At 55.5% G+C, this 15,476-nt stretch overlaps 1 protein-coding gene across 4 annotated transcripts in view; it reads left to right on the top strand.

Moving 5' to 3' along the window:
• Window positions 1-15,476, top strand: part of ABR (ABR activator of RhoGEF and GTPase) — a 180,536-nt gene that overhangs the window by 133,168 nt on the left and 31,892 nt on the right. For all 4 annotated transcript variants that reach the window (XM_058560160.1, XM_058560161.1, XM_058560162.1 and 1 more), the window contains 6 exons: window positions 524-646; window positions 1,010-1,085; window positions 1,573-1,677; window positions 2,665-2,739; window positions 6,006-6,103; window positions 6,494-6,625. In XM_058560160.1, coding sequence (XP_058416143.1) covers window positions 524-646; window positions 1,010-1,085; window positions 1,573-1,677; window positions 2,665-2,739; window positions 6,006-6,103; window positions 6,494-6,625 — 609 coding nt within the window. The remainder of the gene's footprint in view (window positions 1-523; window positions 647-1,009; window positions 1,086-1,572; window positions 1,678-2,664; window positions 2,740-6,005; window positions 6,104-6,493; window positions 6,626-15,476) is intronic.

Genomic DNA, 15,476 nt, shown 5'->3' with positions numbered 1-15,476 from the left:
TTTCCAAGAGAAGAGACACATCACACCACGCTGGGCCACAGGGGAAGCACCAGGTTTGGTCAGGAGACAGGAGGAGCATTGGGGGAATCATGGCCCAGAGCCTGTGTTGTGTGTTCTGTGGGAAAGGAAGGTAGGGCAGGGGCAAAAGCTTAGGACTGGTTAGTTTGGGAAACATCAGCAGGCTTGGTCTGGAGAGGCCATCTCTAGTTGTCTTGGCCCTGGGTAACTTCGGGCAGAGGTGTGGTGTGTGTAGTTAGATAAAGGAGGTGGGGGGTGGTTTGTGAACCCAGGATTGGTTGGTTTACATATGAAAGGTCCACTCGCAGAGGAGTCATTTGCTCTCTTGGGAATTAGCTGACTCTGGAAGGGGCAGTTTTCTCCCTGGCGAGTTAGGCCCCCTAAGATGTCAAAGCATCATAAAATATAGAAAAAGAAAAAACCATGATTAATACACAGGGGCATGTTGTGCTGAGAGCTGCAGGGTGAGAAGAGGGAAGCCATCTGTGCTCTCTGTCCCTTGCAGAAAGCCAACAAAGGACAGAGCCGGGCCATCGAGCGCCTGAAAAAGAAGATGTTTGAGAATGAGTTCTTGCTGCTGCTCAATTCCCCCACAATCCCGTTTCGGATCCACAATCGGAATGGAAAGGTCAGGAAGGGTGGGGGACCGAGATAGCCCCTTCCTCAGTCCAGGGCTGCCCACTCTCTATGGCTCCTGGCCCTGACCTGTGGGAATCAGGGACTCAGGTCCCCATTTCCCAATGAGGCTGCCATGGCTCCAGCCCTGAACTCCCTCTCCCCACTGGTATGGAGCTAGCGCCCTCTGCTGGCCATTACTGGCACCACCACTCCTGTCACCAGGCTTCCCAGAAAGGAGGCTGTCCTCCCAGCTGCTTTCTTCTCTAAGCCTAGTGGTGCCTGGGTGAGAAGGAGATTTGTTGGGGGCCCTGGAATCCAGGAGTGTAGTTGGCCTGACTGCTCACCCCACTGACTTCTCGTCTCCTCTCTTCAGAGCTATCTGTTCCTACTGTCCTCAGACTATGAGAGGTCAGAGTGGAGAGAAGCGATTCAGAAACTACAGAAGAAGGGTAAAGTCCTGTCCCGCTCTACACTGCCGTGATGGTGTCCATAGCAACGATGGGCCTTTTGTATTTTCAAGCACTTTCATGTCTAATATCTTTTCGACCCTCACTGTCACTCTATAAAGTGCCAGGGCAAGTGGCACTTAATTGATGTTACTGATCAATTGAGGCCCAAAGAATTTAAGTGATTTGCTTAAGGCATGCAGCAATTTAGCAATAGGACTGGACCCAGAGCCCAGGGTTGTCCATCTCTCACTCACTCTCGCTGTCTCCTACACACATACATGAGCCTCTTCAGTTACTCTCCCATTCTTACCCCTCTGACAGCACCCATGACTGTCCCCATGTGAATGTCTACAAGTCTTTCCCTTCCTTCCAATGACCAACTCTGCCCCTAGAGCTTAGCTTTTTTCCTGCAGTAGCCCCCAAGGAAGAGCAGCAGGTTCTAGTGGACCTGTGATGATGTTCCCCTCTCTCTTGGCTCCTCCTGCAGATCTCCAGGCCTTTGTCCTGAGCTCAGTGGAGCTCCAGGTGCTCACGGGATCCTGTTTCAAACTTAGGACTGTACACAACATTCCTGTCACCAGCAATAAAGATGGTAAGATCTGGAATCCGAGGTTGCCCAGTCAGCAGGTTCAAGCCCCCAGGGCATGGCTGGGGCCTTCCAGAAGGACCTAGCAAGACCCTTGGCTACAAATGGCTGATTTCTGCTTGGCTGGGCTGGTAAGCCTCAGTTGTCAGGTCCACAGAGAGCTTGAATAGGGGTTGTTCTCTACTGAGTCCCCGGATGGCCCCAACTCCTCCCCAGCCCCCTCTGGCTTGAGAGAAGAATCTGGCACCCTGGTGCACTGGGATCATGTTGCTAATATGTTCATAAGGTAGTCAGATAATGGAAGCAAGACTGCAGCATGGGGCAGGGCGGTAGTGGTGGGAAGGGGAGATGGATTAGAGTAGCGAATGAAAAATAAGGCCGGAAGTTTCCACGGACCAGATCTTAGAAGCCTTGAAAGGAGTTTGTTCAAGCTGAGGAGCCTATGGGAGGTTTTTGAGCAGAGGAGAGCTACGATCGGGGCTGGTAACTGGCCTAGAGTGGGTAGAATCTGGCTGCCCTTGGCTGCTGGGAATGGTCCACCCTGGGGAAGGGGGTTTGAAGGTGAGCTTTCCTCCACAGATGGGGATCGTCTGCCCACTGTGTCCCAAAGAGCAGGCAGAGCTGGACTGTCTCTCTCTCACTGGCACAGAGTGACTGACCTTGGTTAATTTTCACTCTGAAAGGCTAGACTGAAGGGGACAGCCAGGGGAGAGGCAGGGTTCAGTGCGGGAGGGAAAGTGCCCTGAGGAAGGGATCCCAATCCCTGGCCCAGGAGGGAAGGTGTGGACTGGCCTCCCAGGCTGACTGGAGGAAGAAGGCACCAGCTCACATTCCAGGAAGCAGTGGGCTCTGGAAACTTCTTCATCCAGCCACCAGGTGGTGCCGTCAGATCAAGGCTCAGACTGTCGTACTCCCTTTCTGCCTCCCGCCAGGCTGGGATGAGGGGATGAAGCCTCTCGTCACCTCCTCCCTTGGGGCTTTCCTCTCTTGCAGACGATGAGTCTCCGGGACTCTACGGCTTCCTCCATGTCATCGTCCACTCTGCCAAGGGGTTTAAGCAGTCAGCCAGTAAGTGCCCCTGACCACCAGCCCTTGGAAGAGGCTGGGGGAGCCACCGTTCATCCTCTCACAGAAAGTCCCTGTGGACCCATTGCGTGGGGCCTCCCACTGCCCCACTGCTCGGCTCTGGTCTTCCCAGGCTGGGCCCTGCCAGCTGCCTTGAGATGTGGGCATTCCCCCAAAAGCCAGGAACCAGCTCCTCTTGGCAGGGTGGTGGTCCCTGCCCTTTGTCTCCAAGGTCTGCTCTTCCCCAAGCCCTCCCCCACCCCCCGGTGTCTGAAATCCTGGACTCCAGCCCTACGTCTGCTGCTTCCAAGCTGTGTAACCTTGAGCAAGTGTCTTAACCTCTCTGAGCCTCAGCTTCTTTCTCCATAAAAGGCAATCACACTTGTTAACACTGACCTAAGAGCAGGCTTAAATATGACCGTGTATGTGCAGCATCAACACGCTGCCGCTGCCTTTTCTCTCTTTATCACCATCTACTAAATCTGTGCAATTTTTAGTGTTTCACAAGATACAATTACACTCTTTATTGACTTTTTCTCCCCGTAGGAATTTTTGAGTCAGTCAGACAGCTAATAGTTTCTCCCCGTTTGCCAGATGAGAAAACTGAGTCACAGATAAAAGGACTTAACATCCCCCCGGGATCAGAAACCCAGGGCTCCTGACTCCTCTCCCGTCAGCCTGCCCTTCCTCTCTGGCGGATGAGGTCTGCCCTTTGCCTCTCTCCCTGCGGTGCGCCACACAGAGGTTACTCTGCTGGCTCGCAAACAGCCGTTCAATAGACATGGACGGCGAAGCCTCGGTTCCTGGGGTGAATCGGCCTCCCCTCCCTGTGTTCCCGTCACCCTAGGGCAAACTGTGCTTACAGCACCTGTCCTACTGCTTTGTCCCTTAAACTTTGCCTCCCCCACTGTGAGTTCTTGGAGGGCAGGAACTGTGTCTCCTTATCCTTGGATGAATAGGAGCTCAGAAATGCTGGACGAAGTAGTTCCTTTCCAGATGGCCCCTGTGTGCCTGGGTGCCTTACGAGGTGCTGGAGGAAACAGCAGTTTGGCCAGCACGTGGACCACGCCTCGGCACAGTCAGAGCCCTTCCAGGTGCATCGGCTGCTCTGATCCTCCTGGCATCCCTCTGAGGCCACTGCTATCCTTTCTGTTTTATACACGAAGAAGCTGAGGCCCAGAGGGCTCAAGGGACAGGTGGAGGAGTAGAATCCGTGTCTTCCAACACCAGAGCCCACGCTTTTCCCTTTAGAGCGGTGTTTCTCTCAGTGTGGCGGGACCACCGCACTCATCACTGGGCTGTGCTGCTGATACATGTGGCAGCTTCCTGGACGCTCCCCAGACCCATGGAATCCCCTCCTGGGGGTGCTGCCCAGGAATGTTCCTGGTTAGTGAGCTCTGTAGGGCTGCTGCACACCCCCAAGTCTGCAGCCCATTCAACTGGACCAGGGGCCTCCCATCTCCACAGTGCCCAGATGTCTCGCCCCCCCACCCCCTGCTTCCTGTTGGGGCTCAGGGAGCAGGCCCATTGGGGTGGAGCGTCCCACTCCCCTGGAGCAGATGTTCTACCTCCCACACTGGGTCGGGTGGGTAGACATGGGGTGAGCTGCTGCAGAATCTCTCCTCACCTCCAGATTGTCTTCACCTCCCACTCCACCGGCCCCCTGACCCGCTCAGATGTTCAGTCTGACTCGGGAGAGGTTTAGGCCCCATGAGTCTTCGACCGTGACTTCTTGTCCTGGTAAACTCATGTGGCTGTGCGGTAAGGGCTAGGGTGTGGGCACCATTGTTATGCCTGCGTTACAGGCAGAAGCACCAAGGCAGAGGGTTGGGTGATTGTGCAGAGCTGGGATTTGAACCCAGATTGTCTGACTCCAGAGCCCTCCCGTTTATCCCATGAACTATCCCCAGGCCCCTGACAGAGGGTTCATTCACACCAAAATCAATAAATGGTGACGGCACTTCATGTCCCTCCATCTCTCAGCTACCCAGACTGCTCTCTGATCCGGCAGAGGCCAGGGTGCTTTGACCTCTGGCATTGTTCACCTGTTATCCGCACCCACATCCCCGCGTGCTCTGATACCGGTGATATCGAGTCTACGTCACCAGCTGGAGACAACCTGGGGCAGCGCTGTCCACTCTCCCTCTGCAGGAAAGCCCTCTGACAGAGAACAGCCCAGCTGGGCAACTCCTGAGGTCTGGGAGGGGCATGTATGTCCACCCTCTGACCTCTGCCCCTTGCCCCTTGATTCACACTGCAAAGGATTGGCTGTAGTGCCCCAAAGCCACCCCCCAACACACACCATTACCCTGGGAAACAACCTGGGCAGCTCCCACAGAGGGGGAAGGCTGCCAGGGTCTGAGCCCCAGAGGAGCGTGTGAATTTGCGAGTGCCTAGGGTGACCACCCAGTGCTGTGGGCTCCTCAGTTGGGTCTCAGGGTAGAGGGGTTTTTTCAGCCTTAAAGTCCCGTGGTTCAAGATAGAAACACTAGAGGAAGCTCCCCACCCCCACCTACTCCCTGCCCTCAGCCCTCTGCCCCTGTGTTACCTGAAGTGCTTGGGGGCGGTAAGAGCTTCACTCATTCATCCCACAAATACTCACTGTGTGCCTACTATGTGCCAAGCCCTGTTCTTGGCACCAAGGGTACGCTGGTGGCCAAGAAAACAAGGCTTCTGCCTGTGGGGTGTTGACATAATGGAGGGACAGGAGACAAAAGACACACAGATGGAAAAGATAACTTGAGTTAAAGTTAAGTGCTATGAGGAAAACAACAATAAACTGAGTTTTTGGCATTGGGGGGGGCATTCTTGGTTGTTGCAGTGACGGAGGGGGGGTTACTCCAGGCTTTCAGCACCCAGAGGCCAGATGCCCTCCAGTGACTCCCACCTCAAATCCCAGTGACTCCCTGTTGAGGAGCCCGTGATGGGGGTCCGAAGGGCTCCTTTAGTCAGCGTGGGCAGTGAGGGCCTTGGCATGAGGCCTCGTGGTGAGGAGGCAGCCATGCAGAGATCAGGGACAAAGGGATGGTGAGGACCCTAAGGTGGGAGCAGCTGGGCGCGTTGGAGGGAAGAGACCCCCGTGGCTGGAGGGTGGTGAATGAGGCGGAGAGGGCAGAGAAATGGAAAGGGGCCAGACTCGCGGGGCTGTAGGTAGGGCAACCTGAGTGTGGCCCACGGGATGTCAGAAGGGACAGATGCCTTATCTCCTTTGCCTCCTGGGTTTCGGGCCTCGGGCCTCACTCAGCATGTCTCTGCCTGTCCCCCCGCAGACCTATACTGTACCCTGGAGGTGGATTCCTTTGGCTATTTTGTCAGCAAAGCCAAAACCAGGGTGTTCCGAGACACAGCAGAGCCCAAGTGGGACGAGGTGAGTGAGAAGGTTGGTGTCCCCGCAGGGGCCCCTGAGCTTATCACGACCGTGCCCACCCCACTCCCTGTGTCCCGTTGGCTGGAGATGGCTGAGCCTGTTGGTGGGGCCAGCTCAGTCCTCAAACCCCTCTGTCCTCCGCTCCCTACTCATTTGGCTTCTGACCACAGGATTTGTGTCTAGACGGGGGGTTTCCACTCAGGCCCCAAACTCCACCTCATCAGTGATTTGGGGGCCTCTGGAGCTTCAGAAAATGACGACACTCCTCCACGCCTCATGACGTGGCCCTCCTTGCCCCCTTCTCACCCTTGCAAAGTCGGGCCCCACACCTGCCAGGAAGCCGTGTCTCCCCGCTTTGGAGGTTCAGGCCCCTCGTCCCTCTTTCCCCAGGAGTTCGAGATTGAGCTGGAGGGCTCTCAGTCCCTGAGGATCCTGTGCTACGAGAAGTGCTACGACAAGACCAAGGTCAACAAAGACAACAACGAGATCGTGGACAAGATCATGGGCAAAGGGCAGATCCAGGTGAGGGGCCGGGCGCAGCCAGGGTGCCCCGGCAAGGCCCGGGGAGCTGCCAGGAGGCGGTGCCAGTCCTCACCCGCCTTCTCGCTCAAGGTGCTTGACCTTTTGTGACTTGGGTTCAAAGCTGGTTTGAGAAAAGTTCCCTGAGGTGGTGGTTCTCCCTGCTGGAGGTGGCCTCTTGTTCTAGCCCCAGAAGCCCGTGTGTGCCTGGTTCCTCCGGCTTCCACATCTGGCTCAGGTGGATCATCCATACTCCTCCAGGATGGACTGGAAGGGTGATAGCTACCCTTGTTTTCACATCCCAACTCTAGTCTGCTCGTGGCTTTTTCCAGGAACACTGTGTTGAGAAGGATTCTGAGGCTACATCCATGAGTGCTGGGTTTGATTAGCACTGTCTGCCAAAGGAGGAAAGAGGCCCTGAGCATTTGCCACTGACCTGGAAGGGCTTAGGATCCGGCTGGGTTGCTGGGGGCTGGTCTCTGACCTATTGCTAGGTTGCCAGGCCTTACTCACCCATGCTGGGAGTTCATTGGCTTAGGATGGGTTCTGTGGGTATCACAGAGGCAGGTCCTGAGTCAGGTAAGAGTTTATATGCCTGCATTTTTTGGTGCCCTGTAGCTGTATGTAGGGAAAAGGGCCTTGTTTGATGCTTGGGTCTCTGGAAATTCTGCCAGTTTTGAAGATGGCTGCTATTCACTTACTATCAAGAGGATACAGGCTAGGGGGTGACAGTCAGCATCGAGCCATCCACACTGCATCTGGCACCTTGTGTGGCCTCATACTTGTAACACAAGTGGCTTGGTTTGGGGTTATCTTCTGTGACCACGCAATCAAGGGAAGCAGTAACTGGTGTGTACTGGGTTGGAGCCACGGGCAGGAGGTGCTCTGGGCTTCTGAACACCTGCCCCAGATGTGACCTGCGTGTGGAAGGTGATGATGTTTCTTCACAGGAAGCGTTTGTTCTCTGACATACCGTTGAGGCTGCAGAGTTTGGTATCTGGCTCTTGGCTGGGCGTACTTGGTGGTAGTGCCCCCTTGGGGACCCATGAGGGCCTTCTGCTCCCCCCACGTGTCTCGGGCTCCAGTGTTTGAACAGGGGGACGGCACCATTCGGTGGGGGCCCAGCTATCTGCCTCATGTTGCCCTGTATTCCTGAGCACGTCCCTTCCTAACGCTGTGGGACCTGCACCCCGCTCTTGAGCACTGTCGCCAGGGAGACGGTGCTGCCAGGCAACCACAAGCCAGTCCGTCATTATTTAGGAAATGGGGCTGATGAGGGAGAGCTCTCAAAATTCAGTCCCAGCAACGTACTTCCTGCAGGGGTAAGGAGTGGGAGCCCCATCTCCACGTTCCCTGGGCTGGCCGGAGAGACAGGCAGGGAAGGGGTCCTGGGCTGGCCCATCCAGCCCCAGGAGATACCCAGCCAAGAAGCATGACCAGCTGCCAGGCTCCCCAGGCCTTTGGTGGCTGCGGAATGGAAGAGTTAAAAAGGATGTCCAGGGCAGCCAGCTCAGTGAGCACCATGGGCCCCAACCTCCCCCAGAACCCGGATTCCGGGGCTCGATGTCATTGTCCCTACCTGGACTTTCAGCCCTGTTGCTTCCCTGCTTCTCACTCTGTCAGCTGCACAAGCCCCGGGGGAAACACACCATAAATCATTACATCTTGGAGACAGGAGCAGATGGAGGCAGTAGGGGGAGGGGAGAAGGCCAGGTTATGTTTGGCAAAGCAGAAAGCACAGTCTGGTAAGGAAAATGTTTCTGTGTTTAAGCTTCGAGGAATGTTAAATGCCTGGGAGTTGATATTAAAAGAAACACAAACCTTCCTGCTGCCAGCTGACCTGGGCCTGGGAGCGGCCGGTTCAGAGCCAGCGTTCTCTGAGGGCTTTGAAGTCTCCTAGCCCTCGACTCCCCAGGACGCGGCCCTTGGCCCTCAGCTGTGGACTGTCTTACCCGCCTTCCTGTGGATCAGGGAGGGGTGGGGTGTCCCTGCCAGGGATATGCCATGCCTCGTAAAGTCCTACTCGCTCTGTGATTGCCCTCGGAGCCACTGTGGATGACCGGGCGGGGGGGAGAGCCTGCACCGAGCCATTCCCAGATGGCTGGGCCCCACGGAGCCACGGAACGGTCTGTTCCCACAGCTCGCCCCCACCTCCCTTCCTGCCACGTGCCCAAGGAAGAGAATTGGCACCAGCCCCGGGCGCTCGGTTCTGCTCCCCTTCAGCAGGCACCAAGGGTGGAGCTAAAGGTGGCCTCAGAGTAGAGGCCCAGTCCTTGGGGATGTTCAGGTGGCCTGAAGGAAAGGCCCCTCTTCTTTCTAAGCCCCTTCTTGCTCAGCCCATCCAGAGAACAGCAAGGGACTCCATTTCCTAAGCTCCAGGCCTTTGCTCCAAAATGAGCCTCTCTATCTGGGTTGCCTGATGTGGCTGTGGGGGCAGGGAATCTGGAGCAGTAGGCTGGGGGTGAGGGGAGCAGCGTTTAGTGACAGACAGGTGGCAGTGCTGATCACCAACACGTGTGTCCAGTGCTCCTCTCGTGTGATCCTTGCAACAGCTCTGCGAGGAAAACGGCAGTCGTATCCTCCCTACTTTACATATGAGGACGCTGAGGCCCGGGTGCCTCTGCTGACGGTGCAGGGAAGGCCAGCTCCCTCTTCTGTGCTGTGTCGTATGCCCTGGGCCTTCATCAACGAATCTCTCAGCCTGGGTGGAGGGCACTGGCATGGCTAGTGGCCTGGAGAAGGAGCCGGGGTGATGTTCCACCCAGCATCCCGCTTTATGGCATAAGGTGAGCCCAAGTCTTCCAATTAGTCTAGAGTCCTCTGACCTCTGGGTGGGGGGGATTTCTGCCTGGTGCACCTGGAGGGAAAAAGAGTGAGCGTGTGTGGAGAAGAGTCAGGGGAAGGGGACTTACTCTGCATGTGCAGTGTGTCCAGCGTGAGCTGGCTGTTCCGAGAGGTGTAGGGCCTGGCCTCAAGGAATCTGCTGCCAGATTGGAAAGACAAGTACCGTTGTATGTCACTTAACGATGGGGATTTGCTCTGAGAAATGCATCGTTAGGCGATTTGGTCCTTCTGCGAACATCGCAGAGTGTACTTAGACAAACCTAGATGGTCTAGCCTACTACACAGTATATGGTACTAATCTTAATCTTATGGGACCGCCGTCGTATATGTGGTCCATCGTTGACCGAACATCGTTATAAGGTGCATGACTGTATATCAATATATGCAAGCCATTGGGAAACAAGATGCCAACGATGACGACATCAGAGAGCTGATTATGAGCCCAGCACGGGGCTAATGCTCACAGCCGTTATCTCGGGATCTTCACAGTACCCCACGGGGTAGCAACGTTATCATAATTTTGAAGATGAGAGAGCTGAGGCCCCAAGGATTAAGTAATCTTCCCAGGCCAGGCAGAGATAGGCAGGAAAGCCAGGAGTGAACCAGGCTGAGGCGGGCTGGAGGCAGAGCCCTCTGTGGGTGCTCTCCTGTCTCCCACTGTTCCATACATAATAAGATGGAAACTTGTGCCACAGGAATTCGAAGAAGGACAGATCATCGTGGGCTGGAGTTAGGGAGGCTTCCAGGAGGAGGTGGAGCGGGAGGGATTTGAGAGCACTGGGTTTTTTTTAATTCTAAAAGCAGTGTTTACATTAGAAAGAAAATTGGAGTAATTGCAGAGACTTGAAACAAAATCACACACCATCCCTCCTCCCACTCCTCTGTAACAGCCATTTTATTTTGTTCCTTTTCCCTTCCTCGGGTATACAAATTTTTATATGGTTTTCATCACAGCGCATGTTTTGTATTTTTTCTATTTGCATGTAGTATTATCATAAACCCCCTTTTTTCTGGGGCTGTATGTAGTCTTTATAATTACCTCTTTTAATATGTTGTTGTAAGTAGTTCGTATACTTTATAAAAATCGTTTTACATAATGACCAGCACATTAATTGCCATTTTAAGGCTCTGTGTTATTCTAGCAAGGTGGACAGGCTCTGGATCAGCAGAAAGGAGTGGGGTGGGCATTCTGGGGGAAGGGCCCGTGAGGGCAAGGGCAGGGAGGCTGGAATGTGCAGGGAGTGTCCCAGGAAATTAAGGGGCAGGAGGGGGGTGTGAACAGCACAAGTAAGAGTGAGGGGGAAGGAATGAATAAAAGAAGAGGATCAGTAGGGTTTCAGGTCAGAAGGAACCCTCAAGGGCATTTAATCCAGTCCTGTTTTGGGGGAGAAGAAAACTGAGACAAGAAGGGGTGAGTGACATGGCCACAGTCACACAGCTCATTAGTGGTTGAGCAAGGGCTCCAAATTTGGGGACCCAGTCCCGGGTTGGTCTTGCTTGGTCAGCTGCTGAGCAAATGAGTAAATGAAAATGCTCATAGATGGGGCGGGGGCAGGCTTGGATGTCAGTCCGTGACTCGGGGATCTGTCCTTTGTCGCTGCAAATTTACTGGAAGATCCCACCAGCTTGCTGCATTTCTCCTCCTCCAGGCTCAGGAGTCCTCCCTTTGTTCCCAGACCCAAGGGGCCAGTACCTCCAGATTCTCCATCCAGGCCACCCCCACTGGCCGCCACTTCCTTGCTGCCCCACCCCAGTCGAGCCTGAGAACAGCTCGGCAGGGAGGCCCCCTCTTAGTCTGCCTTGGCTCCCTGGCCCCAGGGGACTCCATATGTTTATCGAGGTCTATTTCCAACCCTGCTGCTCCAGGCTCCAGATGTGCTATCCCCAGCTGGGACACCGCCCCCCCCCCCCCCCCCCCCGCCCTGCTGGCTGATTAGCATATTCCCAGGATCCAGCCCTTGTTGGCTGGCCGGCCAGAGGGGAGCTCTCCCTGAGGACCCCGCAGCTTAGTTCTGGCCAGCGACTCCAGACTAGAGAGGGGTCTGAGATGTAGGAGCTACTTAAGCCAGAGGAGCCCCTCCATGCCCCTGCTCCTCCGTTCCCCAGCTCAGCCAAAAGCCTGGGGACTCTGCCCCCCCACCCTGGCTCTGTTCCCCTTGGGTGAGAGGCAGCTTCACCTTCCTATGAGCCTGCCAGGGGCAGCCCTCCCTGGACATAGGGGTGCTCAAGACCCTGGGGTGGGAAGGGGCAGGGTGCCAGGCCAAGAAGGAAGCCTCAGCTGTCCCAATGCCTGGGGTGCCAACTCCCCCTCGCCTGCAAGTGCAAAGTTCAGGCCCAGTGCGATGCCTCGCCCTCCATCCTCTTCCCTTCTGAAGCTTGGAGCCTGTGTCTAAAGGGGAAAGGGGCTAATTTCTTTGACGTTCTTGACCTGGCCACTTGGAAGCTCAGAGGGGTCAGAGCTATTATAAATGAAACTCAGGCCAGTCCCCTGCCTTCAGGACTGGGAGTGTCACAGAGCCCAGAGTGGCAAATCTGACAATATCTAGACTCTCTTACTTTTTTTTCAATTGTGGTAAAATATACATACCATAAAATTTACCATTTTAACAATTTTTAGGTGTACAGTTCAGTGGCGTTAAGTACATTCACATTGTTGTGCAACCATCACCACCATCCATTCCCAGCACTTTTTCATCTTCCCAAACTGAAACTCCATACCCATTAAACGACAACTCCCCATTCTCCCTCCCCCCAGCCCCTGGCAGCCACCATTCTACTGTCTCTCCGAATTAGGCTACTCTAGGACCCTTATACAAATGGAAGCATACAATATTTGTCCTTTCATGACTGGCTTATTTCACTTAGCATAATGTCTCTAAGGTTCATCCATGTAGCATGTGTCAGAATTTCCTTCCTTTTTAAGCCTGAATAACACTGTATGTATATACCACATTTTGTTTATCCATTCATCCATTGGTAGACATTTGGGCTATTTCCACCTTAGACTTTTTTTGGGGGGGGCGGTGATCAGCCCTGTGCTAACATCTGCCAATCCTCCTCTTTTTTTGCTGAGGAACACTGGCCCTGGGCTAATATCCGAGCCCATCTTCCTCTACTTTATATGGGACGCCGCCACAGCATGGCTTGCCAAGCAGTGCATCGGTGCGCGCCTGGGATCCAAACCGGCGAACGCCGGGCCGCCGCAGTGGAGTGTGCGCACTTAACTGTTTGTGCCACGGGGCCAGCCCCTCCACCTTCGACTTTTAATGAGAAAAAGAGCCTGGTCTCTGACGATGGAGATTGTATGGCATCCTTCTCCCCAGGCCCGGGGCTCCCTCTGCCGCCAGTTGCTCTTCTCTCTCCAGCTGTGACGAGAGCAGGCCCCCACGACCCCAGAGCACCGGTGGTCACCATTAGCTTCTTCTAGTTAAAGAAACAGTTGCCCCCCACCCCCGCGCCTTCTCCGCACAGGTTAGGCATCCCTGACTCCTTGACCCTTCTTTCCTCCAACCTCTTGTTCACCCTCCCCTGGGTCGGTGGTTTAGATATATTGAGTGTGGCATGCAGTTACCATGACACTGTGGAAGAACACCGGGCATCCGGGTCTCTTGACCTCCGAGGGCCTCAGTTTCTTCATCTGTTAAATGGGAGTAATTATTCCCACTCTGTCTTCATCACCAGTTTGTTGTGAGGCTCAAAGGGTAGAATGTACCTGAAAGGGCTGGTCAGAGCCACACATGCGCATCCCTGCTTTCATCCATTTCTGTTTATTGAGCACCCTTTAAGTGGTAGGCACTGTGCTGTGGGTACAGAGTGAACAGGAAGTCACCAGGTAGTAAAGAAACAGAAGAAAATTTTCATCATTTGGCTGGTGTTGAAGCAGCTTTGAGGCCAGGCAGGTCTGGGGTTCAGAGTCAAGCTTTCTCTGTTCATTAGTTGGGAGAATAGGATAAGTTACTTCACCTCTCTGAACCTCAGTTTCCTCACCTGTACAATGGGCTCTATGGAGAGCTGAATGTGAAAGGCCGGGAAGCTGTTGGCACGGGGCCTGGCAGAGTCATTACTTGTCTAATGATGATGGCGTTTTGACCAAGCTGGCAGGTCCTGGTGCACTGTCCTCTGCCTTCCTGCAGGGATTCTGGGTGTAGTTTGTCCAGCACCCCGCCCCAAAGACTGTCACCTGTGAGTGACCCCCTGTCTTTGGGCCTGTGGCTGGCTGAGGCCACATCTGTTTTCTTAAGCAGATGGAGTCAGACCTGGCTTTGATGAACCGATCTCAGAGCGAGCCGGGAGGTCAAGGTTGGGGTGCTCACTGTCTGCCGGTCCGAGGTTTCCCTGCCGTGACCCCGGGCTGAGCAGCCCCGGCTCTGTCCCCTTGGAGCAGCTCTCCGCTTGGCGTGGTGCGGTCAGGCCCGCAGTGCAGTGAGTGAGGAGCGGGAACAAGGGGCCATTGTCGGCCGGGAGCTGCTTCTGGTTTCAATTACCCTGCAGAGCGTGAGGACGTTCGCAACGAGTGTGGGTCAGGAGCCTGCCAGGGCAGGAGTCAAGGGCTCCCGCACCCCAGACCCTCCCTCTGGCCCCGGGGGATCTGTTGTCCCCGTTTGACTCTGCCCGAGGGTCCAGCATGCTCGCTTTGTTGCCCTGGGAGCCTGGGCTTGGGGGCGTTGGCCTGGTTGACCTGGAGCCCCTTTAGCTCTGGCCCACCCAGGAGGTGCCCGGGTCCCTCCCTGGTGAGATGACAGAGGGACATTAATGTCAGTCTTTGGCGCCTTCTCTCGTTCATCCTTCAGGTCACGCTGGCCATAGCTGGATCCCTGGTCCCTGGGAGTGGCCTGCTTTTGACTAGGATGGGGAAGCGGGAACAACTGTGAGAAATCCTTGGCCTGTGGGGCTGGCCAGAGAGCTGCTCTTTTCATTCTACCACCCCAGCCCCTGACCCCAGCCTGGCACCTCCCAGCCCTAGGCAGCTCCCTGCCCTGGGACACAGCCTCTCCCCTGGAAGATGGACCCCTCGCATGTCCCCAGCCTGGGCCGTGCGTGCACGTCCAGAGAAGCGTCTGCCTCTAGAGTTCGTGTTTTATACCCCTGCTGCCCACTGCTTTCGGAGCTGGCCCGTGTGGGGCTCTTCCCTTTGCTGCCATCGTCACCACTGTGCCAGCCCAGAGGCATGTGGCAACAGGGGAGCTTGAGCACCAGGACTGTTCTGCTCGCTGCCTCAGACACCACCTCCCCCCCGGGGGGCCCAGGTGACTGAGGCATTGTCCCACCCCAGCCCCGCCTCCCCAGCTGTTTCAGACCCTGTGTTCTCCAGCGCCCCACCTGCTGTCACTCTTCAAGGCAGGTCTGGACGCCTCAGCTATACTTGGAGAGTGGCCATACTTGGAGAGCGGGCGGCAGGATGGGGAAGGCCAGGGGCGGGATCCCGCGAGAGGGCCCGTCCCTGTGTCCCAAACTTGTGGTACAAACCTCTCTCCTCACCCCTGCTGAGCTGCCCCGCCTCCCAGGTGTTCCTGATTTGGGGAGCCTGGACTCTGCCCAGTGGGTTCTAGAGACAGGAAGCTTTCAAGAGGAAGCAGATGGAGGCTCGAGTCTCCCTCTCTTCCTCCTGCCCTGTTTGGGAATGCCACCTTGGCAGTCAGGCTGGGTGCCCGCTCCCCAGGCATGTCTCTGAGGCGTGGGCGACAAGCAGAGGAGCCGATCCAGAGAGGACCTCGAGAAGTGATTCATTCAGGCCTGAGAACATCCAGCTTCTCAACAAACCAAAAAGGGGTGCTCTCCTCTCAGCTCTGGGACTGGGGGGCTCCTAGACTCAGAAGCAGAAGATCCGGGTTTGAGCCCATCTCCACCACTTAATAGCCAGGTGGCCTTAGGTGACTTCTCCGAGTGCTTCCTCTCGAGCCTGCTCGAGTGTTAAATGAGTCCACGGAGGTGACAGTACCGGGCATGCTGTACCCTCTCGGCCATGGCTACCCTCCTTGCAGGTCAGGCTGCAACTTCATACTCCTAGGAA

The sequence above is a fragment of the Diceros bicornis genome, chromosome 18 (genome assembly GCF_020826845.1).
Source record: "Diceros bicornis minor isolate mBicDic1 chromosome 18, mDicBic1.mat.cur, whole genome shotgun sequence".
NCBI classification, from domain to species: domain Eukaryota; kingdom Metazoa; phylum Chordata; class Mammalia; order Perissodactyla; family Rhinocerotidae; genus Diceros; species Diceros bicornis.
This window is presented reverse-complemented; position numbering and strand designations above follow the sequence as displayed.